The sequence below is a fragment of the Astatotilapia calliptera genome, chromosome 3, assembly GCF_900246225.1.
Source record: "Astatotilapia calliptera chromosome 3, fAstCal1.2, whole genome shotgun sequence".
In the NCBI taxonomy this organism is placed as follows: domain Eukaryota; kingdom Metazoa; phylum Chordata; class Actinopteri; order Cichliformes; family Cichlidae; genus Astatotilapia; species Astatotilapia calliptera.
The window spans coordinates 30905239-30926264 of NC_039304.1; the positions used below are offsets into that span (position 1 = coordinate 30905239).

At 40.0% G+C, this 21026-nt stretch overlaps 1 protein-coding gene across 1 annotated transcript in view; it reads right to left on the bottom strand.

Annotated features, from left to right (window-relative positions):
- Positions 1–307: 307 nt before the first annotated feature.
- The window catches only part of cyp26b1 (cytochrome P450, family 26, subfamily b, polypeptide 1), a 40121-nt gene continuing 19402 nt past the window's right edge, over positions 308–21026 (bottom strand). The window contains exons 3-7 of the mRNA XM_026162783.1: positions 9428–9546; positions 9031–9187; positions 8514–8669; positions 6671–6955; positions 308–3285 (exon numbers count right to left, since the gene is read on the bottom strand). Coding sequence (XP_026018568.1) covers positions 2893–3285; positions 6671–6955; positions 8514–8669; positions 9031–9187; positions 9428–9546 — 1110 coding nt within the window. The 3' untranslated portion in view covers positions 308–2892. The remainder of the gene's footprint in view (positions 3286–6670; positions 6956–8513; positions 8670–9030; positions 9188–9427; positions 9547–21026) is intronic.

The window sequence follows — 21026 nt, forward strand, 5'->3', positions numbered from 1 at the left end:
GAATAAAAATAGCATTTCAAATATCTTATAACAACAATATTAATTGTACAATAACATTAATATTAGGTTATTAGTTGATGTAAATAGCTGATTTTCCCCAATGGCTTGCTAATGAAAGGAATATTGTACAAATTAATATACACTATAACCTGTTAATGCTCTTTCTGCTTTCACAAAATATTTTAATCAGCTAAAATATATATATATATATATATATATATATATATATATATATATATATATATATATATATATATATATATATATATATATATATATATATATATATATATATATATAGGAAAGAAATAGCAAATCTCACTCGATACAAACTATTGCAATCTAGAACTCTCAATTAGAAAATGTACACAAGAAAAGCAGCAAAACCAAAAACAAAAATATCTACGTTCATATTTTTTCATCATGACGAGATCAGTGGTGTGGTTGGCAGAAAGAGTGAACAACATCTGGCACAGGCAGGATCCATCTGGAATGTTAGTGGACAACAGGATGGTCCAATTAGATATCAAATTTTATTTAAAAATAAACAAAAAAACTCTGAGTGCCACCCTGTCCTCCCCTAAAACCTCATTGGTCCTTCTCTCCCAAGCTCAAAACATAGAACTCTGTCCAAGGAGCTCAGAATGTCCCAAACAAGTCCCAGATTTCCACTGTTAGAAGCTTTCCATATATGGGAAAAAGAACTGGATGTTCCTTTCCAATTATGGAACACAAAAATCTCCAAGAGTTCTGATTGTGCAATCACCTCGAGCAATAAATCTCTTTCAGCTCATAAAGTTGCTTAAACCGTGGAATTACTTTTGTTTTTGCATTCTTAGTGTTGATTGGAGGAGCAGCAAGACAGAGCGTCAATTTTTTCCGCAGAGCTCAAAATGGCCGCTCCAGGGAGCCACGCAAATAAAAACAGCACACAAATAAACAAACGCAGAATGACAAAGCAACATTCAAGCAGCATGTATGTAGGACTTCTCTCCACCTCCGCCTTACCCTTCTTTTTTTCACTGCTCTCTCTCTCTCTCTCGGAGCAAGTCCTTAAAGTTACTTGTTTCCTTGTTAGCGGGACAAAGTGTCCACCCGAGAGAGAGTACAATCTCAATGCAACTTGGTAGTATGGTATATAAAAAATCAAATCAAATCAAAGCACAGGTTCAGAGAATTTACAAAGCAGACCTGGACCACGTTACTTTTGACCTGGATTCCATTGCTTTTATCTTGTGTGATGCCGAATGGGAATTCCTGTCGGTTGTTTGTGCTTCCACCAACAAAATTGTTTGCTTTGGGGGATGCAAAATGGTTGCAGAAGGGTAACATGTCAAGTAGAAAAAGAATTGCTGTTTGAAGTTGCTCACCCTCACCCCATGATTCATCTTCTTTTTTTCTTCTTTTTGATTTGGGCAAAAAACATCAATCCAGCTCTGAAGTTACGGCGGCAAGTAAGGGATAGTCCTGTTATGTGCAGTCATAGTTAAATATTAAAGAAGGCTTATCAGTTCTACACCATAGTGCCTAATCTGCACCTGAGTTTATTCACTTTTTAGATAATTGAGGATTTGTATATATGGGCAAGATTCTGACTTGATGCAGACGGGCAACCTGAAAACAATCTCAAGGTTCAAAGTGGAATTAAGGAAGTAAGGCTGTCTTTGAGCTTCTCTTGAACTCAGTTCCCATTTTTAGGGCTTTTTAAGTGGAATGTTAGAGCCAGAAAGCACATTGTCCTTCCAGCATGATTTTATTCTTTCAAGATATATCTCAAAGAGTTTGAGGCTCCCTAGTTCCTCTCTTTGCTGTGATTGCAGCTGCACTTTGCATTAAAATCCCCCCTCCCTCCTGGATAAAAGCTCTGCAGCTCTTAGCCTTTATGTATGTGTTTCTTTGCGATGCTAGTACTTTGAGAAGCTTATTTTACTTTATGGTGCACGAGTGGAGGTAATATGGAAACTGTTAGAGGCAGATAGGAAAGGCAATGTTGTCATAAGAAACAAATTGCCCATTTACATCACTTCAGTGTGGTTTGAGTACTGCCCCTCAACCTAGCCATCCAGCGTATCTTCCCCATTAAAATACATTCTTCATTGATACTTGACACTAATTAGCAGTACAAGTTTAAACCACTCAAAAGTATATACTGCATCATCATACAGTTAATGGTATAGAGCTAAAGTGATGCACAACCTGCTACCCAGTGTGCAACGATCCTTTAGGGTGCATCCGAGTGCTAGTAAAGAACTTGAATTGGAAAGAACCCAAAAAAAGCTACCACTACCATACACTAAAAAGACATGGATTAAATTTGGAGGGCACCACTACGAAAGAAATGAAAAAGACTAAAGGATCATGAAACCTGAAATGTTTAAGTCTATATATCCATCTCTCTTACCCTGCTATACAACTGAAATGGTTCACTCATTTTTTGATTAAGCACAAGCATAAATGCTAGAATATCATATTTGTTCGTCCTTTACCCTGTTTCATCCATCTCGCCTCCCATTGACAACCATCTTTAACTTTTCTACACTTCATTTCACCAAAAGTACCACCACAACTCTCTTTCTCCCTTTGTGCACTACCCACATTCTTTTTCAAATTATATTACATAGCTTTTTTGTTTTCTTTTTTTTGTACATACTTTTTGTGTTATAGTTCTTTGTATAGTATAGAACTCTAGAACTTTTTTTGGCAGCTTCTTTCTTTCTTAAAGGAAAGTCCAAATCATCAGCTGTAGCATAACATTAAGACTTCTCCTTCTTGGCTGAAAAAAAAGGTGGAAAGGAAAAGATAACTCTAAAATGTATTCCTTCCTTTCTCAAATCTTCTCCCTTACAAATCTGCTCTCCTCCCCTACCCCCACTCATCAACCCCTCCACCCTTTTAAACTGTCGCTCCCAGGAGCTCTTCGGACTTGGCCATGATCTCATTTTGGTTGGAGTCCAATCCGTAGAACTTAACCTTCAGCCCATCGACCGGGTGGACAACGGGCACCGTGATCACGCGGGGGAAGTTCCGCGTAGCCAGCTCGAAGCGGCTGGTGCAGGCCAGCTCAATCGCCAGGATGCGAAGGAAGAGGGTGGCGAGCTGCTTTCCCAGACAGGACCTGACGCCGCCACCAAAAGGCAGATAGTGGAAGCGTCCTTCTTTGTCTTCACTCCGCTCCTGACTGAAGCGGTCAGGGTCAAAGGCATCCACATCTTTGAAGACGGCAGCAGTGTCGTGGGTGTCCCGAATGCTGTACATCACACTCCAGCCTTTGGGAATCTGGACTCCCTGGAGACAAAAGACCAGAATTCATAACAATGAACACACATTCAGTTCAGTTCAGTTCAGTTCAGTTCATTTTTATTTCAAACATTTCAAACATTTGCCTTCACAATCATTACAAAATATCATTCCATTATTTGTTTGAAAAGGAGTAGGCTGAAGTATTTACTTATTTGTCCCTACCCCCTCAAGTTTTACCTCTCATTCATTTAAATTTTTTTTGTCTTAAATTAAACAAACAACATATGAAACATATGAAGTAAAACAAAACATAACATACATAAATCAAAAACAAGAAATTAGCAAGCCCCACCACAGTATAGTTTCTTTCATATGAAAAATACAGAATGTGTATATTTGCAGATACACAAGTTATGGAAAAACAACAAACCAAAACAAAACAAAAAAAACAAAAAAAACAACCAAAAAAGAACCGCAACACCATTACCAGCAACATTACCATCCTGGGTTAACCCCGTTTTCTTCATTCTTATACTTATTTAAAATTAGGTTTTTATATTTTACTTTAAACTGTTTTATGTTTTGACTGTCTTTTATTTCTTCTGTTAGACTGTTCCATAATTTAACTCCTGCAATTGAGATAGACATAGTTCTTAAAGTTGTTCTAGCACTTTGTATTTTTAAATTCCATTTCCCTCTTAAGTTATACCCACCTTCTCTTTCTATGAACAATTTACAGATTTCTTTGGGAAGCAATTTATTTCTTACTTTATACATTATTTGCGCTGTTTTAAGCTTCACCAAGTCTTGGAATTTAATAGCTTGCATTTTGACAAAGAGTGCATTTGTATGGTCCCTGTACCCTACATTATTTATTAATCTAATGGCCCTTTTCTGTATTATAGTTATTGTTTGTGTATTACTTTTGTATGTGTTTCCCCAGACCTCTACACAGTAGCTCATATATGGCAGTAGTAAAGCACAGTATAAAATGTGCAGTGCTTTCTGATCCAACATATGCTTTGCTTTCCTCAGGACGGCAATGCCCCGTGCCAATTTCCCCCAAACATAAGTAATGTGTGGCTTCCAACAGAGCTTGTGGTCAATGATCACCCCAAGAAATTTTATTTCATTTACTCTTTCTAAATATACATTGTCAACACATATTTCTACTTCGATGTTTTTCTTTTGGTTTACAAACAACATAAATTTGGTTTTATCGAGATTCAATGATAATTTATTTATATCAAACCACTTCTTTAATATCGTTAATTCCTGTGTGATCATTTCCAAAACCTGTGGCAATTCCCCACCTGAACACAGTATATTTGTGTCATCTGCAAATATTACAAACTTTAAAATCTCCGATACTCTGCAGATATCATTTAAGTACATAATAAACATTTTTGGACCCAGTACTGAACCTTGAGGTACTCCACAAGCTATATCCATCAAATTAGATTTATATTCATTTATTTGTACATATTGTTGCCTATTCCCTACATAGCTTTTTAACCATTCCAAAACCACTCCCCTAAACCCGTACTTTTCCAGTTTTTTTAATAGAATTTCATGATTAACAGTATCAAACGCCTTCTTTAGATCTAAGAAAACTCCGAGCGCATACCTCTTATTATCCATACATTCCGTTATCTTTTCCATTAAATCTATCAGTGCCAAAGCTGTTGATCTGTTGTTTCTGAACCCATACTGACTATCTGTCATTAATTCATATTTTTCCACAAAACTATCAAATCTTTTTATGAAGAGTTTTTCCAGTATCTTAGAGAACTGGGAGAGTATTGACACTGGTCTATAGTTTGTAAAATGATGTCTTTCACCGGTTTTGTAAATGGGAATAACTTTAGCAACTTTCATTTTTTGTGGAAAAACTCCTTTTTGAAACGACAAGTTGAATATATATTTTAATGGTTTTACGATACCATCAATAACTGTCTTTACCGTTACCATATCAATATCATTCCAGTCTGTACTGGTTTTGTTCTTAAGTCCTCTAACTATGTTATAAATCTCTTTCTCTTCCACTGCTCTTAAAAACATTGAGCTACTATTCCTTTCAATATTTTCACCAGTGTCCCTTTCTATTCCATCAACCTTTATTTCTTCTGCCAGTTTTGGCCCTATGTTTACGAAGAATTCATTAAAGCCATTTACTATCTCCTCCATGTTATTAATACTTCTTGTCCCTTCTATAAAGTATCCAGGGTAATCATTATTCCTTGATTCATTTTTGATTATTCTGTTTAATACATTCCATATATCTCTTGTGTTATCTTTATTGTGTTCTAACCTTTTAATGTAATACTCTCTTTTACAGGATCTCATTATATTAGTTAATTTATTTTTGTAAGTTTTATACTTCATTTCAGTTTCTATTGTTCTCTTTTTTATGAATTCTCGATATAGGGTATTCTTTTTTTTGCTGGCATTTTGTAGTCCTTTTGTCATCCATGGTCTTCCTGCATAGTTGTGTTTCCTATTGATTTCAATTACACATAAAAATAATTGTTCACTTAGCCACCATAAGCACATATGACCAATTAATTTGGATAACAATCTGATTTCTGTTGTTGTATCCCCAAGAAGTAATTGTGAACTTTTCTGCTAATATGTGTTCTTCCATATTCAAACCATCTTTTCTCTGTTCATACCAGAATACAGCAATATGAGAAGCATTTAGGGTCCTTGATCAATCCAGGAACCCATTGGAATAGAATAGAATAGAATAGAATAGAATAGAATAGAATAGAATAGAATAGCCCATTACTGTCATTGTACGTGTACAATGGAAAGAGTCTGTTGATTTAACATCTGGCTGCAACACCCATTTTTTTCAGGCGTGCAGAGTATCAGAAGATATGTGGGCTAGGACCTTCTTTTTCTATCCAGTGGTCATTGTTAATGAATGCAAATACATTAAAGAAGCAAATAAAGTCAAAATCATCATAAATAGTTTCACTGCTGAATTCATCTGTGATGGTGATCAGGACATTGGAACACTTTTTGTACCAAAATTCGTTTCCATTGCCAGTGGTTCTCTCTTCTTTAAATACAGATAGCTATTTAAAGAGGTCCATCCTTGGTAATTTTCCTCTAAACCTCCCCTTCCCTCCTTTTGTGTGATGAGACTCTTGGTACTCTTGTAATGATTCTTGTAGTGTCTGCAGGTTGTGAACCAACACCTACACCATTCATTTGAATGGTAACTCGATGGTTCTTCTAGTTGAGTCTCTGACCTTTTGGGTAGATTTGATATGACAGAACTACCACTGCACAAAAATATAACGGGAAATAAAAGCTGACATTGAGTAGCATTGATTTAAAAAAGAAAATTCATGTTAAGGCAAGCATGCTGCACAACAAGAGGTACATGAAGATGTGAAGGATGTACTGTTCTAGGGACACTTACGTCCAGTTCGAAGGTCTGCATGGCGGTTCGGTAGGCCCCAGAAACAGGAGTAAAGAGTCTCAGCACCTCCTTGATGACACAGTCCAGGTACTTCAGGCTGATAATGGTGTCGAGCCTCAGTTCTGCTTCTGGGCAGAGGCAGCCGTTGTGAAGGAGACCCCTGGATCTCAGTTCCTCCCTCAGGCGCTCAAGGACTTGCGGGTGGCGAAGGAGCTGCATGATAAGGGAGGTGCTTGCGCTGGCAGTGGTGGCAAAGGCAGCAAAGATCAGCTCAATGGTTGATTCCTGTGGGTCAGCAAACAGATACGATGGTGTATTAGTGCGCTACTTGGGTCTTGTTTGGTTAACAGTTTTGCAGAAAAACACATTTATCTTGCAACCCCTTGGAGGTCCCGAGCTCCCAGGGTATCAGTCGACCCTATACATTTTTCATCTTCTCCCATGGGGGAAAAACTTTTATGGGTTTATAGAATAGCAAACAGCTTTGAAAAAGAGTTCCTATCACTATTTACAACAATAACTAGGAAAGTAAAGACTCATTCTTGAATGATCACAAGCATTCATTGAGTACTTGGCAGTACTGAGGGTGTATCAGTTGACTTGTCTTTACTTTGAGAGCAAGCCAACTATAGCCTCATTTCATCTCTGATTGGTTAATTACTTGTTGTTTTAATAAACAGTTTGCAGAGTGGAAATAAAGAAGGCTGAGGGTGAGCATCAGCCAAATGCTCAACCAGTAGTCTTTCATAGTCTTTTTGAGCTAGAAGTAAACCCAGAAACTGCTTGTTTAACAGCGGCATGTAGGAATATTATTCTAAAAAATGTAAAATTGTTCTTTCCACTGAGTAAAAACAGAGCTATGTGCAAACTCAACCAAAATTTGGACACAAATCCATTACCCCACACCTCAAGCTTGCCATTTGTTTTGGAACAATGTTGGACCAAAAGAGAGAGAGGAGTCAAAAGTCAATACATAATAAAAGAATGGTGTTTTTAATTCCTGAAAAGTAGTGTGTTTGGAAATATGAAGGTAACATCCAATAACAAACTCAGTGTGCACTATGCTGGGCCCCTTAAGGCCTTAAGTCAGTGGAATAAATAATAGTGAGGTCCTCCTCGCATCTACCAGCATATATATATATATATATATATATATATATATATATATATATATATATGTGTGTGTGTGTGTGTGTGTGTGTGTGTGTGCTATAAATGCATGCGTCAGAAAACTGCAGGAGAAAGCGCCAGGGCCTCCCCAGTTCACTTTGTGTGTGTATTTAAATATTTGTGTGTGAGTGTGTGCGTACAGGAGGCCTCTTTCAGACCCCTAGCAGGGGGGGAGTGTTGACTTATTTTTGGCCCTGGACTTAACCCAGAAACCACAAAGTCCGAGAGAGAAGCAGAGAGTCGAGTTTCCACAGAATTCCTCTGAATTACTTTAATAGGTAAACAGAGGGTGTGCCTGACCATGAGTGTGTGTGTATGTGTGTGTTATGCTGTTCCTGTCAGCCGATAGGTATTAACGCAGCTTGCTTTCATATTTCACATTAGGGTGTGTATCATTATCCCCATTTGGTACTTATGATCACTGGCTGATTTGTCAGAGAATTATGATGACTGTTTGTGTTTTCAGTCAGCCCAGACTGGTTCCCTTTGGCAGCTCTCTGCTAGGTAAATAGAGATTTCTATGTGTGTTTGCACCCATACGAATCAGTGTGTATCCACGTGCTTCTACATGCGATTGAGTGACTTCTTGTGGTTCTGGCTTCTTTTCAGCGCATGCTTGCACTACCCTACCCTCTTTCCCAGGTGGCTGTTTTTTTGTGCTTAGGTATGTTACCTTGAGTTCTTGCATGGTGAGCTCGCTGCCATTCTCTTTGGAACTCTCCATTAGGACATCCAACGCGTCACTGTAATCTTTGCCTTGGGTGCACATGGGCTTCTCCCTGATGGCTTTCTCTATGCTCTTCTGAAGGGTGTCTCGTGCACGGATACCCTGCAACAATGCACAAATTAAGTCCTTTTACCCTTAAAATGTCCTCTTTGATGCAAATTCAGTTTAGCTGAGCAACAAGCACCCCAAAATGCTTTGTATTGTAAGGTAAAGATCCTACAATATTAGAAAGAAACCTAAACAGTTGCACAACGCCCTATGAGCAAACACTTGATGACAGTAGGAAAGAAAAACTCCCTTTTAACAGGAAGTACCGTTGAACAGAACCAGGCTCAGGGAGGTGCAGCCATCTGCAGTGACCAGTTGGGAAAACACTTTTATTTTTGGGGACATTAAGATGTAAAAAGATATACTAAGCTCCAAAAATACCAATGAGAAGGAAGTGGTCATATGATACACTTACCCTTCTGTAGCCACTAAATGGCAGGTCTATGGGCAGACTGAAGAGGTTGTTAACAAAGTCCTGGAAGGTTGAGAACAAATGCTTCATTTCCTCCTCCGTCACCCTGAAGCCCAGCAGCACCCTGACAGCCATGGTGAAGGACAGCCTCTGGCTCTCCCTACAGAAAAATGACAGATGACAGAATATTAATTTAGTAGCCCATTGAAGCAGCCTGTGTTTTTGAACTGTTGTATATTCTGAGTTTCTACCACTGCTGATAACGACTCTGTGTTGTCAGCGATACTCATCATAAATACCTTTCTACCTGCATTCACCTAGGATAGGAGCGCTGTTTTAGTCTTGCTCCCAGATTTTAGCTACATTAACAACTGTCTCCACTGTCCTTTCCTGGCCGTACCTGTAGACGTTGATGGGCTCAGGCGTAGAGCTCCACACTCTGAGACTCTCCTGGATGACCTGCTGGATTTTAGGGAGGTACGACTCTAAGGCCTCATGGCTGAACACTTTGGCAAACACCTGGAGGGACAGAGAAATGAGCAAATAACATCAGTCTCAAATGCAGAATGCAACAGCGCCCAGCTGTTGGAGAAGTGCAAGTCAAAACAGAGGACAAATGTCCACAGATTATATGTTGTAATCCCCTCGGTAAATCCTGACTGACAGGTATGTGGAAAGACAACAGGAAGCACAAGTTTATTCTGCAGTAATGCTGGTATTCACTGGGAATTTATTGGGGTGTTTTGTGTCTGTCTCTTGGTTTGCAGGGCATCTAAAAATGTGCACTTTACAAGTGAAATTTGGTACAAAGTTCTACAGTTGACCATGAAAGAGACAACTGGTTTTTGGTAAAGGATAAAACATCTGGCTGTATTTTTGTAGCCATTGTCTTGGCCTCTCATATTTCTCTAAATTGTCTAACCATTGATCTCCTTCTCTCTTCTAAATTCTACCTAGGCTGGACTTTCCATCACGTGTTCATTCATTTTTTCATTTTCTATGATTCCCGTTCCTTATTTATCCCCAAGTTCTCCCTCTCTCTGTCTCTCCCCCCTTATTGCTCTTGCTTGGTCTTTACAGAGACTTATACATTGTGGAGGTTTTTCCCCTGTAGTCAGCAGAACTAGAATGACAGACAGAAAGAGCACGAACAGAAAGAGGGGGAAGAGCTAAGTTCTTTCCTGGCTGCACAGAGTATTTCTTAGTATGAATCAGTCACCAGTCGTCAGTGTTGTTTGGACAAATAATATTCCATCAGATTTAAAGTGCAAAACTGCCCATGAAAGAGTCTTGGGAATGATTTAGAGGGGAGAACACCGAAGAGGAGAAAAAGGAGAGGGAAATGGACTAGAATAGAGCTTTTATATTAAAATGAGTCAACTACCCATGCTTAGTTTTATTTGAACTAATAAGTTTCTTGTTCCTTTAACGGTCGGACATTTTCCTAATTATGTAGATGAGTGAAGAAGAAAAAACAAAGTTAGAACCAGATGAACTGTAGCCGTTAACAGCCTTAATTATTTTCTCAAAACACTGAGTGAAATCAAATTTTGTAGCTGTGTTTAGGATTTCACCTAAAAAGAATATGCCAGAAGTGAGGTGCAGTTCCTTCAGTGGCCACTTGAGGCTGATTCCAAAAGTTGGTAAATGCCCATAGAGCCCCATATTAAAATGCTCCTACTTTACAACAAAAATAAACATGTTCACAGGCTGCTACAAAAATTTCTCTCTTCTTAATAGCTGTACACAGTTACTATTTTGAATATTGTTCCCTAATCTAACCAAGGCATGGCTGACTTGTTGGGGCTTTTTATCCTTTACATCCACTGATGCAAGTAACTAAAGTGGACACTTCAAACATATTTGGAGTATTTTAAAGCAAATATTGTTTGTTTGTCTGACATGTCTGCGCTCTAGTATTGTTATACTATTTAAAAATACTAATAACAATAATAATAATGAAACACTGTTCTGCCTAGTAGTAACTAACTGTGTCTATGCACTCAACAATCACACCTGGCTCCAAAACAAGACAATGATATTAGAATGGTCACACTGAGACTTCAAAAAAAGACTGTCATATTTAATTTGGACCACCCTCTAATCAATACATCTTATAGGTTTTACTGAATCAGAAATCAAAGCTGAATGAGCTGAGTTTCCATTAGAAGTGGAAAACTTCTAATAAATAGTGGTCATTGAAGCCTTACAGTTGTTTTGGAAATGTCTCCAATCCAGCAGACGTTAAGTGGATTTTTATTATTTTTTAATGGCTTTCGTTTTTATTATCTAAAATACACATACAAAACTTCCAACTGCTACTTGTCTGTGGTTTTTCTCTGCTTTATTTAATCACTGTGGTTTCTTTTTATGACTTTCTCCTTTATTAGACCCTGCAGAGAAACTAATCTATGCTAAAAAAAAAAAAATCCTGTATAGGTATTGTTTCTAATAGCAGCATGTTGTAAAAGAAAATATATGCTTAATCTCTTTGATAATGGCTTTTGTCTGCAATCATCCTTAATTCGTTACCACCTGAAAGCTGATGAGGAGTAACCTTTGAAACCCTTTTCTTAACTGAGTGGTTTCTGTCATATTTCAGGGCTTTTTACATAACAAAATGACTGGTTGTTCATCAAAAGTTGGTGAGGTTGGTCTCTGCTTATGCAGCTATCCTTGGAGAAACCCGGAAACTATTCTAATGGTGGTCAAACCACCTCTTTATTGATATTGTGAAGTGTCAAAACTCATCATTAAGGGTACAGGGGAGGCTGTCAAATGTTGTCTGTATGGGGGAAAGAGTTTTTTTTTTTTTTTTAAAGTATAACAGTATATGCTCGTAAAAACTGTATTGTGTCCAGATTCTTTGTTTTACTGAAATATGCACAAACAAAGTGCCTTTATTGTTTATTTTGGAATATATTTCCCATATGTTAACACACCGGAGGAGCCAGTGGAGTGTTTCTGCTTCTCTTCATTGACTTATTGAGAGGGAAGAAAGCAGCTTCTAGTGGGATCTGAACCAAGGCCAGAGAGGGTACATGTGGTTCTTGAGGTTGATGTTTCAGCCACCAAAACATCAGTTGGGCGCTCATACTCTTATTTTGCTCTCTACTTCATTTCCCTCTTATTTTCTGCCGCTCTTCTCATTCCTCCAAAGTCTGCTTCCCTCCCTACGCCCTCCTGAAAATGAATGAACAATAGTCCACTGAGCTGGTGCCGAGTGCACGAGTGCGTGCATGCGTTACATGTGCGCACTGTACGGGTACATACGTATGTGCTGTGCGTTAGGGAGTGGTTAGTGCAGATCACAGAGCCCTCTAAGACCTTAGTAGCACTACATTTCCTCTGCTGCCGCACCCTGGGACTGCTGGTCACAGATCAGCTTACACGACCTGCTGCCCAACCCCAACCACAGGAGATTACACACAATATCTGAACTCAAAAGAGCCTGAGATACTGAAACTGCAGTGACGTCTTTTGTTCGTCTGCTATTTTGAGGGCTGTCAATGTTGGATTAATCAGTCATTTGTTTGTCTGTTGCCCAGGAAACAGTGGACACCACTGATTGGATTTGGATGAAATTCGAAGGATTGCGCATCTTTAAACTGCTTTCCACTCTTTTCATAATGACATCGATTGTCCCGTGAGGGTTGCTGAAGTTGCGTAGTAAAACAGGGTTGTGGTCAGCCTGTTCCCATTCCCATGGTGTCGAGCGCTGCCAAAGTCAAATTTGTCAAAGCTGTCAGTGTCGCACCAATCATGGCGATAATGAGACGAGTGTTACGCACGTATCAATGCTTGTTCAAGACAACTCGGTGTCACATTGAGTGCCATGTACCCTGCTTATGTGCAGGGCTGCTGTTGTGAAGGGGCATATTATAACAGAGCCATTTTGTCTTACATCGAACAAAGTCCTTTTTGTGCTAACCAATCAGTGAATGAAAACAGAGCAAAACAAATCACAAAACACAAAGCTCCCCAAGGGGATGCAACAGTCTTCTGGCTGGCAGCTTTGTGCCTTATACTTCCACCAGCCCTCATCATGTCTCCTCATGCTGAGGTTTTGCTTATAAAAACTAGGTTGTTAGTTTTCAGCATACCTTCAGATAAGAATGTGTTTCAGGTGGTTCAGGCATCTGATTAAGATACCTCCCGGACACCTCCTGTTAAGACGAGGTGTTCCAAGTATGTCCTACCAGGATGAAGCCCCAGGTAGGACCAGGACAAACTAGAGAGATTACATCTCTGAGCTGTCCTGGAAATATCTTAATGTAGAGAAGTATGGATGGATACGACCACAGTTTACAATTTAAACATCACATTGCGCTCAGTCAGTCTGAAAGCTAAAGTCTGAGACCTTAAAGAATATGAAAAGTGTTGACTGAGAGTCGGAGATAAAATAATTTTCCAATAACCTTCAACGCTACCCGAAATCTCTTCACAACCAGTGGAATCTCCCTCTGCTGGCCGTTCAAAAGAATTCAGGTTTAAGGCACTTTTTAAAATCAAGAAGCTCCATTTATCTTTTATATACAATATCCAGTACATGCAACGCAAATATGTTTGTGAATCATCATGAAAAATCAGCAATAAAAACCATGCAAACACACACACACACACCAAGCAGAGACTGAACGCCAGAAACACTAGTTAGGCCAAATAAGGCTGTGTAACATTGTGAATTTAGCCATTTAACCCGTCTGCACTGGATTATGCATAATTGGTCAATCTGGTTGAGCACTTTGTCTCTTCCAACACACACACACACACACACACACTCACTCACACACACACACACACACACACTTTTAAGTACAGACAGAGCAGAAAGGTTGAGCTACTGTAGGACCCGTGAGTCAGGCAGTCAGTGTGTGAGCAGGCAGACGGGAGACTCTGAAAGGTAACTACAGGTCAGACAAACACACACGTTGAGAAACACACACACAGTTTCTCTGCCAATCAAACACAGTTTTTTATGTAGTGTCACTCTGGGACGTTCCAAGTTCCACACAAGACGGGAGTTTGTGTGTGTGTGTGTGTGTTTTAGTGGGGGATTGTTCAATACAACAGTCATTTTGCTGCACCACAAAAACGTGACTGTCTTCTGTAGCCTGCAGCGCAAAGACACATGCTTAAAGACACACTCACTCCTGTGCTCTCTCTCTCTCACACACAGATATAGTCAGACACACACTCGCACACAGACACAGTTGTCCTAATAACGTCCATATGTCTTAAATTATGTGAAAGTGCTGCGAGCTGCTGGTTCCACAGACATGTAAAGACTCCTTTATTCTTTTCTCTGCCCTCCTTTCCCTCCCTCTTTCTCTCTCTCTCTCTGCTCCCACCTCTTCCTGGCTCTCCCTGCCCCTTCATCCATCCTTTTTTTCTAAACCATACTATTTATTCCTTTTTACTCATTTCTCCTACTTACAAAAGCAGTCCCTGTGTTTTTCCCTGCTTGTATTGTCACGTTGAATCACAAAGTGATTGCTTTGCTGATGAGGGTTAAGGTCAATATTAAGCTTAATATTTCACCCTGTCATTTACTTTTAGGAGGAAGGCACGTAATAATTTAACTTTTAATTATTTAACAGAATTTGGAAATATAGAGCGGAAAAACTAACAGCAGTGCACATGTTTAACGTGCAGCTACAGCACTGTATTCAGGAACACATCTCTATCTAATTCAGGGTAATGGGGTGGCTGGAGCCCCTCCCAGCTGTCACTGGGTGGAAGTCAGGGTACACGCTGGTTGCACAAAGAGATTCACACCTTCGGCTGATTTAGAATCACAGATGAACCCAACATACACGTCTTGGACTGTGGGTGGAAGCTATCCTGCAGGAAACCACGCAGGCACAAGGAGAAAATGCAAACTCCACACAGAAGAAGCTCCTAGACTCAAACCCAGGACCTTCTTGCTGTGTTGCAATAGCTCTAACCATTGTACCACTGTGCTACTGTATATTCATGTCAAGTAATAACAAGCTGTAATGCTGGACTGCTGGATTTTTACTTTCTGGGTATTGTTGAGTATTACTTTTCTCAAAACTAAATTATCTTTCTTGCATGCAGTATTTCTAAGACAGTATAGTACTGTACTGATTTTAAACTTCCACTGGATCTTTAGAAAATATGTATATACACTTTTGAAATTTTTAAGAGGTCAATTTGATCTTAGCAATGATAAAACCTGAATTTAAAAAAAAGGGACGCACAGAGTGGGCTTCACCTCAGTCCCACTTTGCAGTGCCCTCTACTGGTGATGAGCAGAAGCACAGGAGGCTGAGACAAACATACAAGGGCTCCATGCAAAGAATCATCACCATCGCAGCACTTTCACAGACATCACATCTCTCTGATTTCACTGTACGCTTATTTAAAGCAAGCGTTTATGGAGTTCCTCGAGAAAACCCCGGCAGCAACCGAGAAAAGGTGTTAGATCGAGTCAGATTCTTGTCCATTCTTCTCTCTACATCTCTATTTTTTCTTTGTCCAAGTTTGGTTTTTTCTAAATGTAAGGATCGGGCAATGTTTCCAAAAGAAAGAATAACAAAGGGGGAAGGAAAATGTGGAGAAAAACTGGAAAAGAAAGGGATGGTATGAGGGAATGTGCGGGCGGCTGTGGGCTTAAATTGAAGAAGTGAGAAGTATCTCGTGAAGCTGAAAATAAAAGTAGTGGCTGCCACAGTCAACAGAGTGTTTGCACAGTGTTGTTCCATCACAGAGGGAAACATTTCCACTGAGAGCCAAGTAGGACTCTCTAAAGAAGCATGTTTATAACCATAGTATGCTTCTTTAATCTAGCCCCAACCAGCTGCCTCCTTCCCACTGTCACCAAGTTCTTGCTTATAGGGGCGTTACCTGATTGTTGGGGTTTTGTCTGTATTACTGTGCGGTCTTTACTTTACAATATGAAGCACCTTGAGGAAACTGTTGTTATGATTTGTTCAATATAAATAGAACCAAATTGAATTGAATTTAAAACACTGATGAATGCAATGTGTCCAAAAAAAGGGGGGGAAAGTGGTCAAAGCTAACAAATTGTGTAGCATCTTCCCTGATGTGACAGTGGAGACCAAAAACAGAGTTACAACCTCTAATTATTGAACTTCAGTTTTTTTAAGCTGGAAATAAAAGAGATATATCTCTAAACTCTGATTTTTGATTCTGGCCAAGAGTCATTAACCTAATCGAATACCTTCGTGGAGTTTAAGCAGTCTTGCCGTGCCTCTAGTGTTTGCACAGATCTGAAAAAGACATATTTCATTGGAAAGTCTGATGTCTACATGAGAACAAACACTACGCTCAAACCCATCTAGTTGTTCATCCAGCAGGAGCAAAGATCTTAGCCTACACAACTAAAACCCACCAAAATAAAAAAAGTCCTTCAGTTCGCAGCAGAAATGCAAACGGTATGTTCGATGTTGTTTTCAGTCAAGGATGATGTGTAAGTCCTGGCTGCCCTTGTTAGGCTCTGATTGGCCTGTAGTGGAAAACCAGTCTACTGTGGTTCTTTGATGGAGTTAGTTTCCTAGTTTAACACGGGGTTATATGGAAACTGGCTGGCTCTGTTGATCCACCAAAAAGGCTAATGTGCTGTGTGCAGATTGTTTTTCCATATGAAAACCACAGACACACACACAGAGGAGACACTCTGGTCCAGCTGGTCAGACAGTAAACCAGTTTCTTATTTTTCTCTCAGCTGATGGTGTTTCGCTTCTTTCTGTTGACTTAGCTTTATTATCGAGAAAAACAGGAGGGAGCCCGCGCGCGCGCACACACACACACACACACACACACACACACACACACACACACACACACACACTCTTGTTTAAGCTGCTGAAAAATGGCTAGCTGACCTCTGGCTCTCCTTATAATATCATTCATTCTGTCGGCCCTCCTTATATTGAAGTGATGTGTCTGTAAATACCACAGCAAGCTGAAAGTCAAAGTGTAAACACGCGTATATTTGAAGGAAACTGCAAGCCACCCGCCTCTCTGCACCTGCCACAAGCTCAGTCTATTGGTTTTCTGATGGCTCTTTAAACCTACATGTTCACTAATAGCTCTCTTGAAGTCTTTCTAGTTCTGTATCTGCAACAAGGTTTAAACAATCCCATAAAATGTTGTTTTTTTCAGGGGTAGCTGACTTAAGTGCTCATATATCCATATATATTTATCTAGCTAGAAAGTGACTAACTTGGCAGCAGTGGTGGGTACTGATCCATGATGGGATTGGTCCGCACTGAAGCTAAGACAACGTACGAGGTGGCGAGGAGGCCCACAAAAATCAAAAGTCTTACCTGAACTTGGCTGATTTTCTAGGGCAGGGGTGCCCAATCCCGGTCCTCGAGAGCTACCGTCCTGCAGCTTTTAGATGCATCCCTATTCCAACACAGCTGAATCAAATGGTTTGATTACCTCTTCAGCATGCCATCGTGTTTGGCAAAGGCCTGATAACAAGCCATTCATTTGATTCAGCTGTGTTGGAGTAGGGATGCATCTAAAAGCTGCAGGATAGTAGCTCTCGAGGACTGGGATTGGGCAGCCCTGTTCTAGGGCATGTCATGACAGTTTCCAGGCTGCTTTTAGATCTCCCTGAAAGTCCTGAAAGTTTTGACCACTTGTGCTCTGTGATCTTACCACAGGCTCGAAACTTGTGCAGAGAGAGCAAACATCCTCTGCTGTTTCATGTAGAAGAGCATAACCGGTGACCAGAACCGGGTCTGCCGCCACGACTGAAGTTTTTAGCTCATCCCTCAGAATGAGACTGACACTGCAGAGAAAAAAATACTGTCTCACCCCAGAAAAAACACAGCCAGGACTGAGATGCTTGTGTGCCATTTTTTTCCCTCATCACTATGCTCCACGTGACTTCATCAACTTGAGGAGACTCAAAAAGGCAAAGGGGAAGGACCATTAAGAGATCTAAACATATCAGTCGTGCTAAAAATGATCCAGAACTGCGGGTTTCCCGATCATAAACAGGACAGTAGACAAGTTGAAATCAGGTTAGATGCAACAGTTGAACATTCGGGGACAGCTTGGCTGGAGTCGAGGCCATGATAATTTTCCGTTCTTTCCCTAAATAAGTTAAAGAAATTGTGGAATTTTGTTGTTTTAATCGTTTTTTCTTCATGATTTATTTCTATCAGAGAAAAGGCTTCAAAGACAAGGATTTTCCTCTTTGCATTCAGGTCAAAATTCTCTCTGAACTCGACAGTTTGACACCACATTGGCTGATCTACTTAGGAAGGATCTTTTTTTTTTGCCTATTATGGAGGCCAGAGGTCACGAGTTTGAGTTTTGAGTCTTGCTCAGAGGCACTTCAGCTTAAACCTATGAGGCTAAGCAACTTTACTGTGTGTGTATCCATCCAAGGCAGCGTTCAGGTGTGTGTGTGTGTATGTTGGGCCCCCACAGAAAGCCCCTCTTTGTGCCGTGTCGGAGGCAGCCTTCCTAATCAGGGGTCATTACATGAGGTTAGTGCGGGGGTCTCCAGGGAGAGGAGAGGGGATCAGAGCTCAGATTAGACCCGACCAACCCCTCGCCTGTCCCGGGGCATGGCAGCAAGGAAACCCGACCCCGCCTCCAAACCCCTCCAAAAAAACCTAACTGTGTCTGCAGAGAGAAAATGAGAGACTGATTTACAGGAAAACACAGGGAGCTCTACTTCTTGTTTTTCTCGTTCCGATTCTTTGTGCGTGATGTTGCGTGTGTATTAAATGTGTGTGTGTGTGTGTGTGTGTGTGTGTGTGTGTGTGTGTGTGTGTGTGTGTGTGTGTGTGTGTGTGTGTGTGTGTGTGTGTGTGTGTGTGTGTGTGTGTGGAAGAGAGAGAGAGAAAAGAAGGTTTGTGCCCTGGGGATAAGGGGATAATAGGAGGGAGAGGTAAGTGGCTGATTACCTGAAATGGTCTTGGCACAGAAATGAGAGAGCCAGAGAGGAAGCAAGAGACAGAAAAGAAGAGAGAAAGTGCACGAGCGAGAGAGAGATAATAATAATAGTCAGGGGGAGAAATGACAGAAAATTTTAAAAAAAAACGGAAACATGAGGGCTGTCTCTCGCTCTCTCACTCGCTCTGTCCGAAGGCAGATGAGAGGAGGAGCAGGAGAAGATGGAATGATGGAGGGGTCGTTCTCACGCTTCAGCAGCCAGGATGCTGCTGATAAGAGCGAGCGGACAGGATCAGCTTTACACCGATACTCTGTCTGTTTGCGCGTCCTGCCTCACCCTTTGTGCAGAGGACTCCGAATGTGTGCACGTCACTGTCTGCCACTTATTCCACAGCATGAATATTGATGAGCGTTTCTGCTTGCAGTTGCAGCTGCTGCAGGTTGATGTGCACATAGTGTGCAAAGAGATGAAGAAATCAACAGAAAATAGGCTGAAAACTTGTTTGGGACTCGATCAAAGATGCTCGTCACTCCCAAGTCCGATGGTTGCCTTTGCAAACAAAAATAATGTGCACATCCCAATTCCCAATTTTGTTTTCACTCAATCATTAGGAATTAAAAAGTTGATGTTCCATCTATTAATTGTTTGCATTTAAATTAGGTCTGCTTTTTATTTTCTTCATCGATTAAAGCGCAGTGGTTCTGCCCTTGCTCCAGACTCCTTGTTTTAAGACGTTGTGCTTGATGACGGGTGGATTTTTCACTGTTCTCTGGCAGCTTATAAATGAAATGACTAACAGATTAATATAGAAATCCTATAGGTCTTAAGAATTAAGTAATTTTTAGACCTGAAATTCAGAGTTTATTTTTGTTTGCATGTGGAGACAGATCTTCATCTTTGGTAAAAGTAAAAGCCGACTATTTAAGATGTCCTGGTGATTTTATATGTTTTTACTGCCTCACGTTTCTTTTGCCTCCGAGAAATGTATTCAAGCATTGTCTCAGGGTGAGCATTTGATATTCTCGTGCATGCTGCTGCATGAAGATGCAGTTCATATGATTACATTCAATTCCACACTTCAGCCTGGTGTGTTACAAAAACAAGGTACAAGAGAAAAGCCGGTAAAAGTTGGGACCATTAAACCTCATCAGGCCAAACAAGACAAGAGTTGAATTATCTTTATAACTTGTGTAATTAATCTTATGTCTCTTTTGTGTTGTATTTTGTGTTCTGGGTTTATATTTGTGAATCCAGGTGGGTTTAGCCGCAGACATTTCGAGGGAGACAGATCCTTTGCTGTTTGAACCATCCAGCGGTGAGTCTTTCTTTCAGAGTGCTGCTTTTAGTTCATACTGAAGCTTTGTAAGAAAGCTGGTACGCCCTGATACGATAGCAAGCGTATGCTTCCTACTTCATTCTTTTCAGTGCTCTCAAGGTTGTCCCCTTAAAGCGTCATGTGACGAGATGATCAGTTTCTACCTAACATAACGTAAAAGGGAATAAAGGACCTAACTCAGCGTTTCTGTCGATATTGAGTCAGGGCTGGAGTTTATCGTCAGAGTGCAGTTTTATCATTTGTTGCTAATTATTTCGAGGAACTGTTGACGATGTGTTGCAGGCAGCTAGATTTCTGAAGCCAAATATAAGCCGTACTTACAAAAAAAAAACAAAAAACAGTTGTGCAGATTCAGGAAACACTTGAAGGTATATTTTCATTTAACTTTTTTTTCTATTGTGTCAGGTGAGTACTCTGGTCTCCAAAAAGTTCAAATATTATGCCTCAGTTTAAAACGGTCTTTTTAGCTCCTTCTACTATCGTGCTAGAATATCAAAATAAAGTTGGCAGCTGGTGTTAACCTTCTCACATTGAAGGGAGTAGTTAGTTGTATCCAAGGGCAGAGTCATTAATAATGATTGCATTTAAATTAAATCAGTAGTTGCATTGTTATATTTAAGTCCGTATCTTTCCTCTGCCTGAAGTATTGAAATTATAGTGCTGCCTTTTTTTTTGTGCTGCTAAAAATATAAGACAGAGACTGAGATGTCTTACTAAACACTTTGTATAGTCAAATGGCTTAAAATCAAAATATCT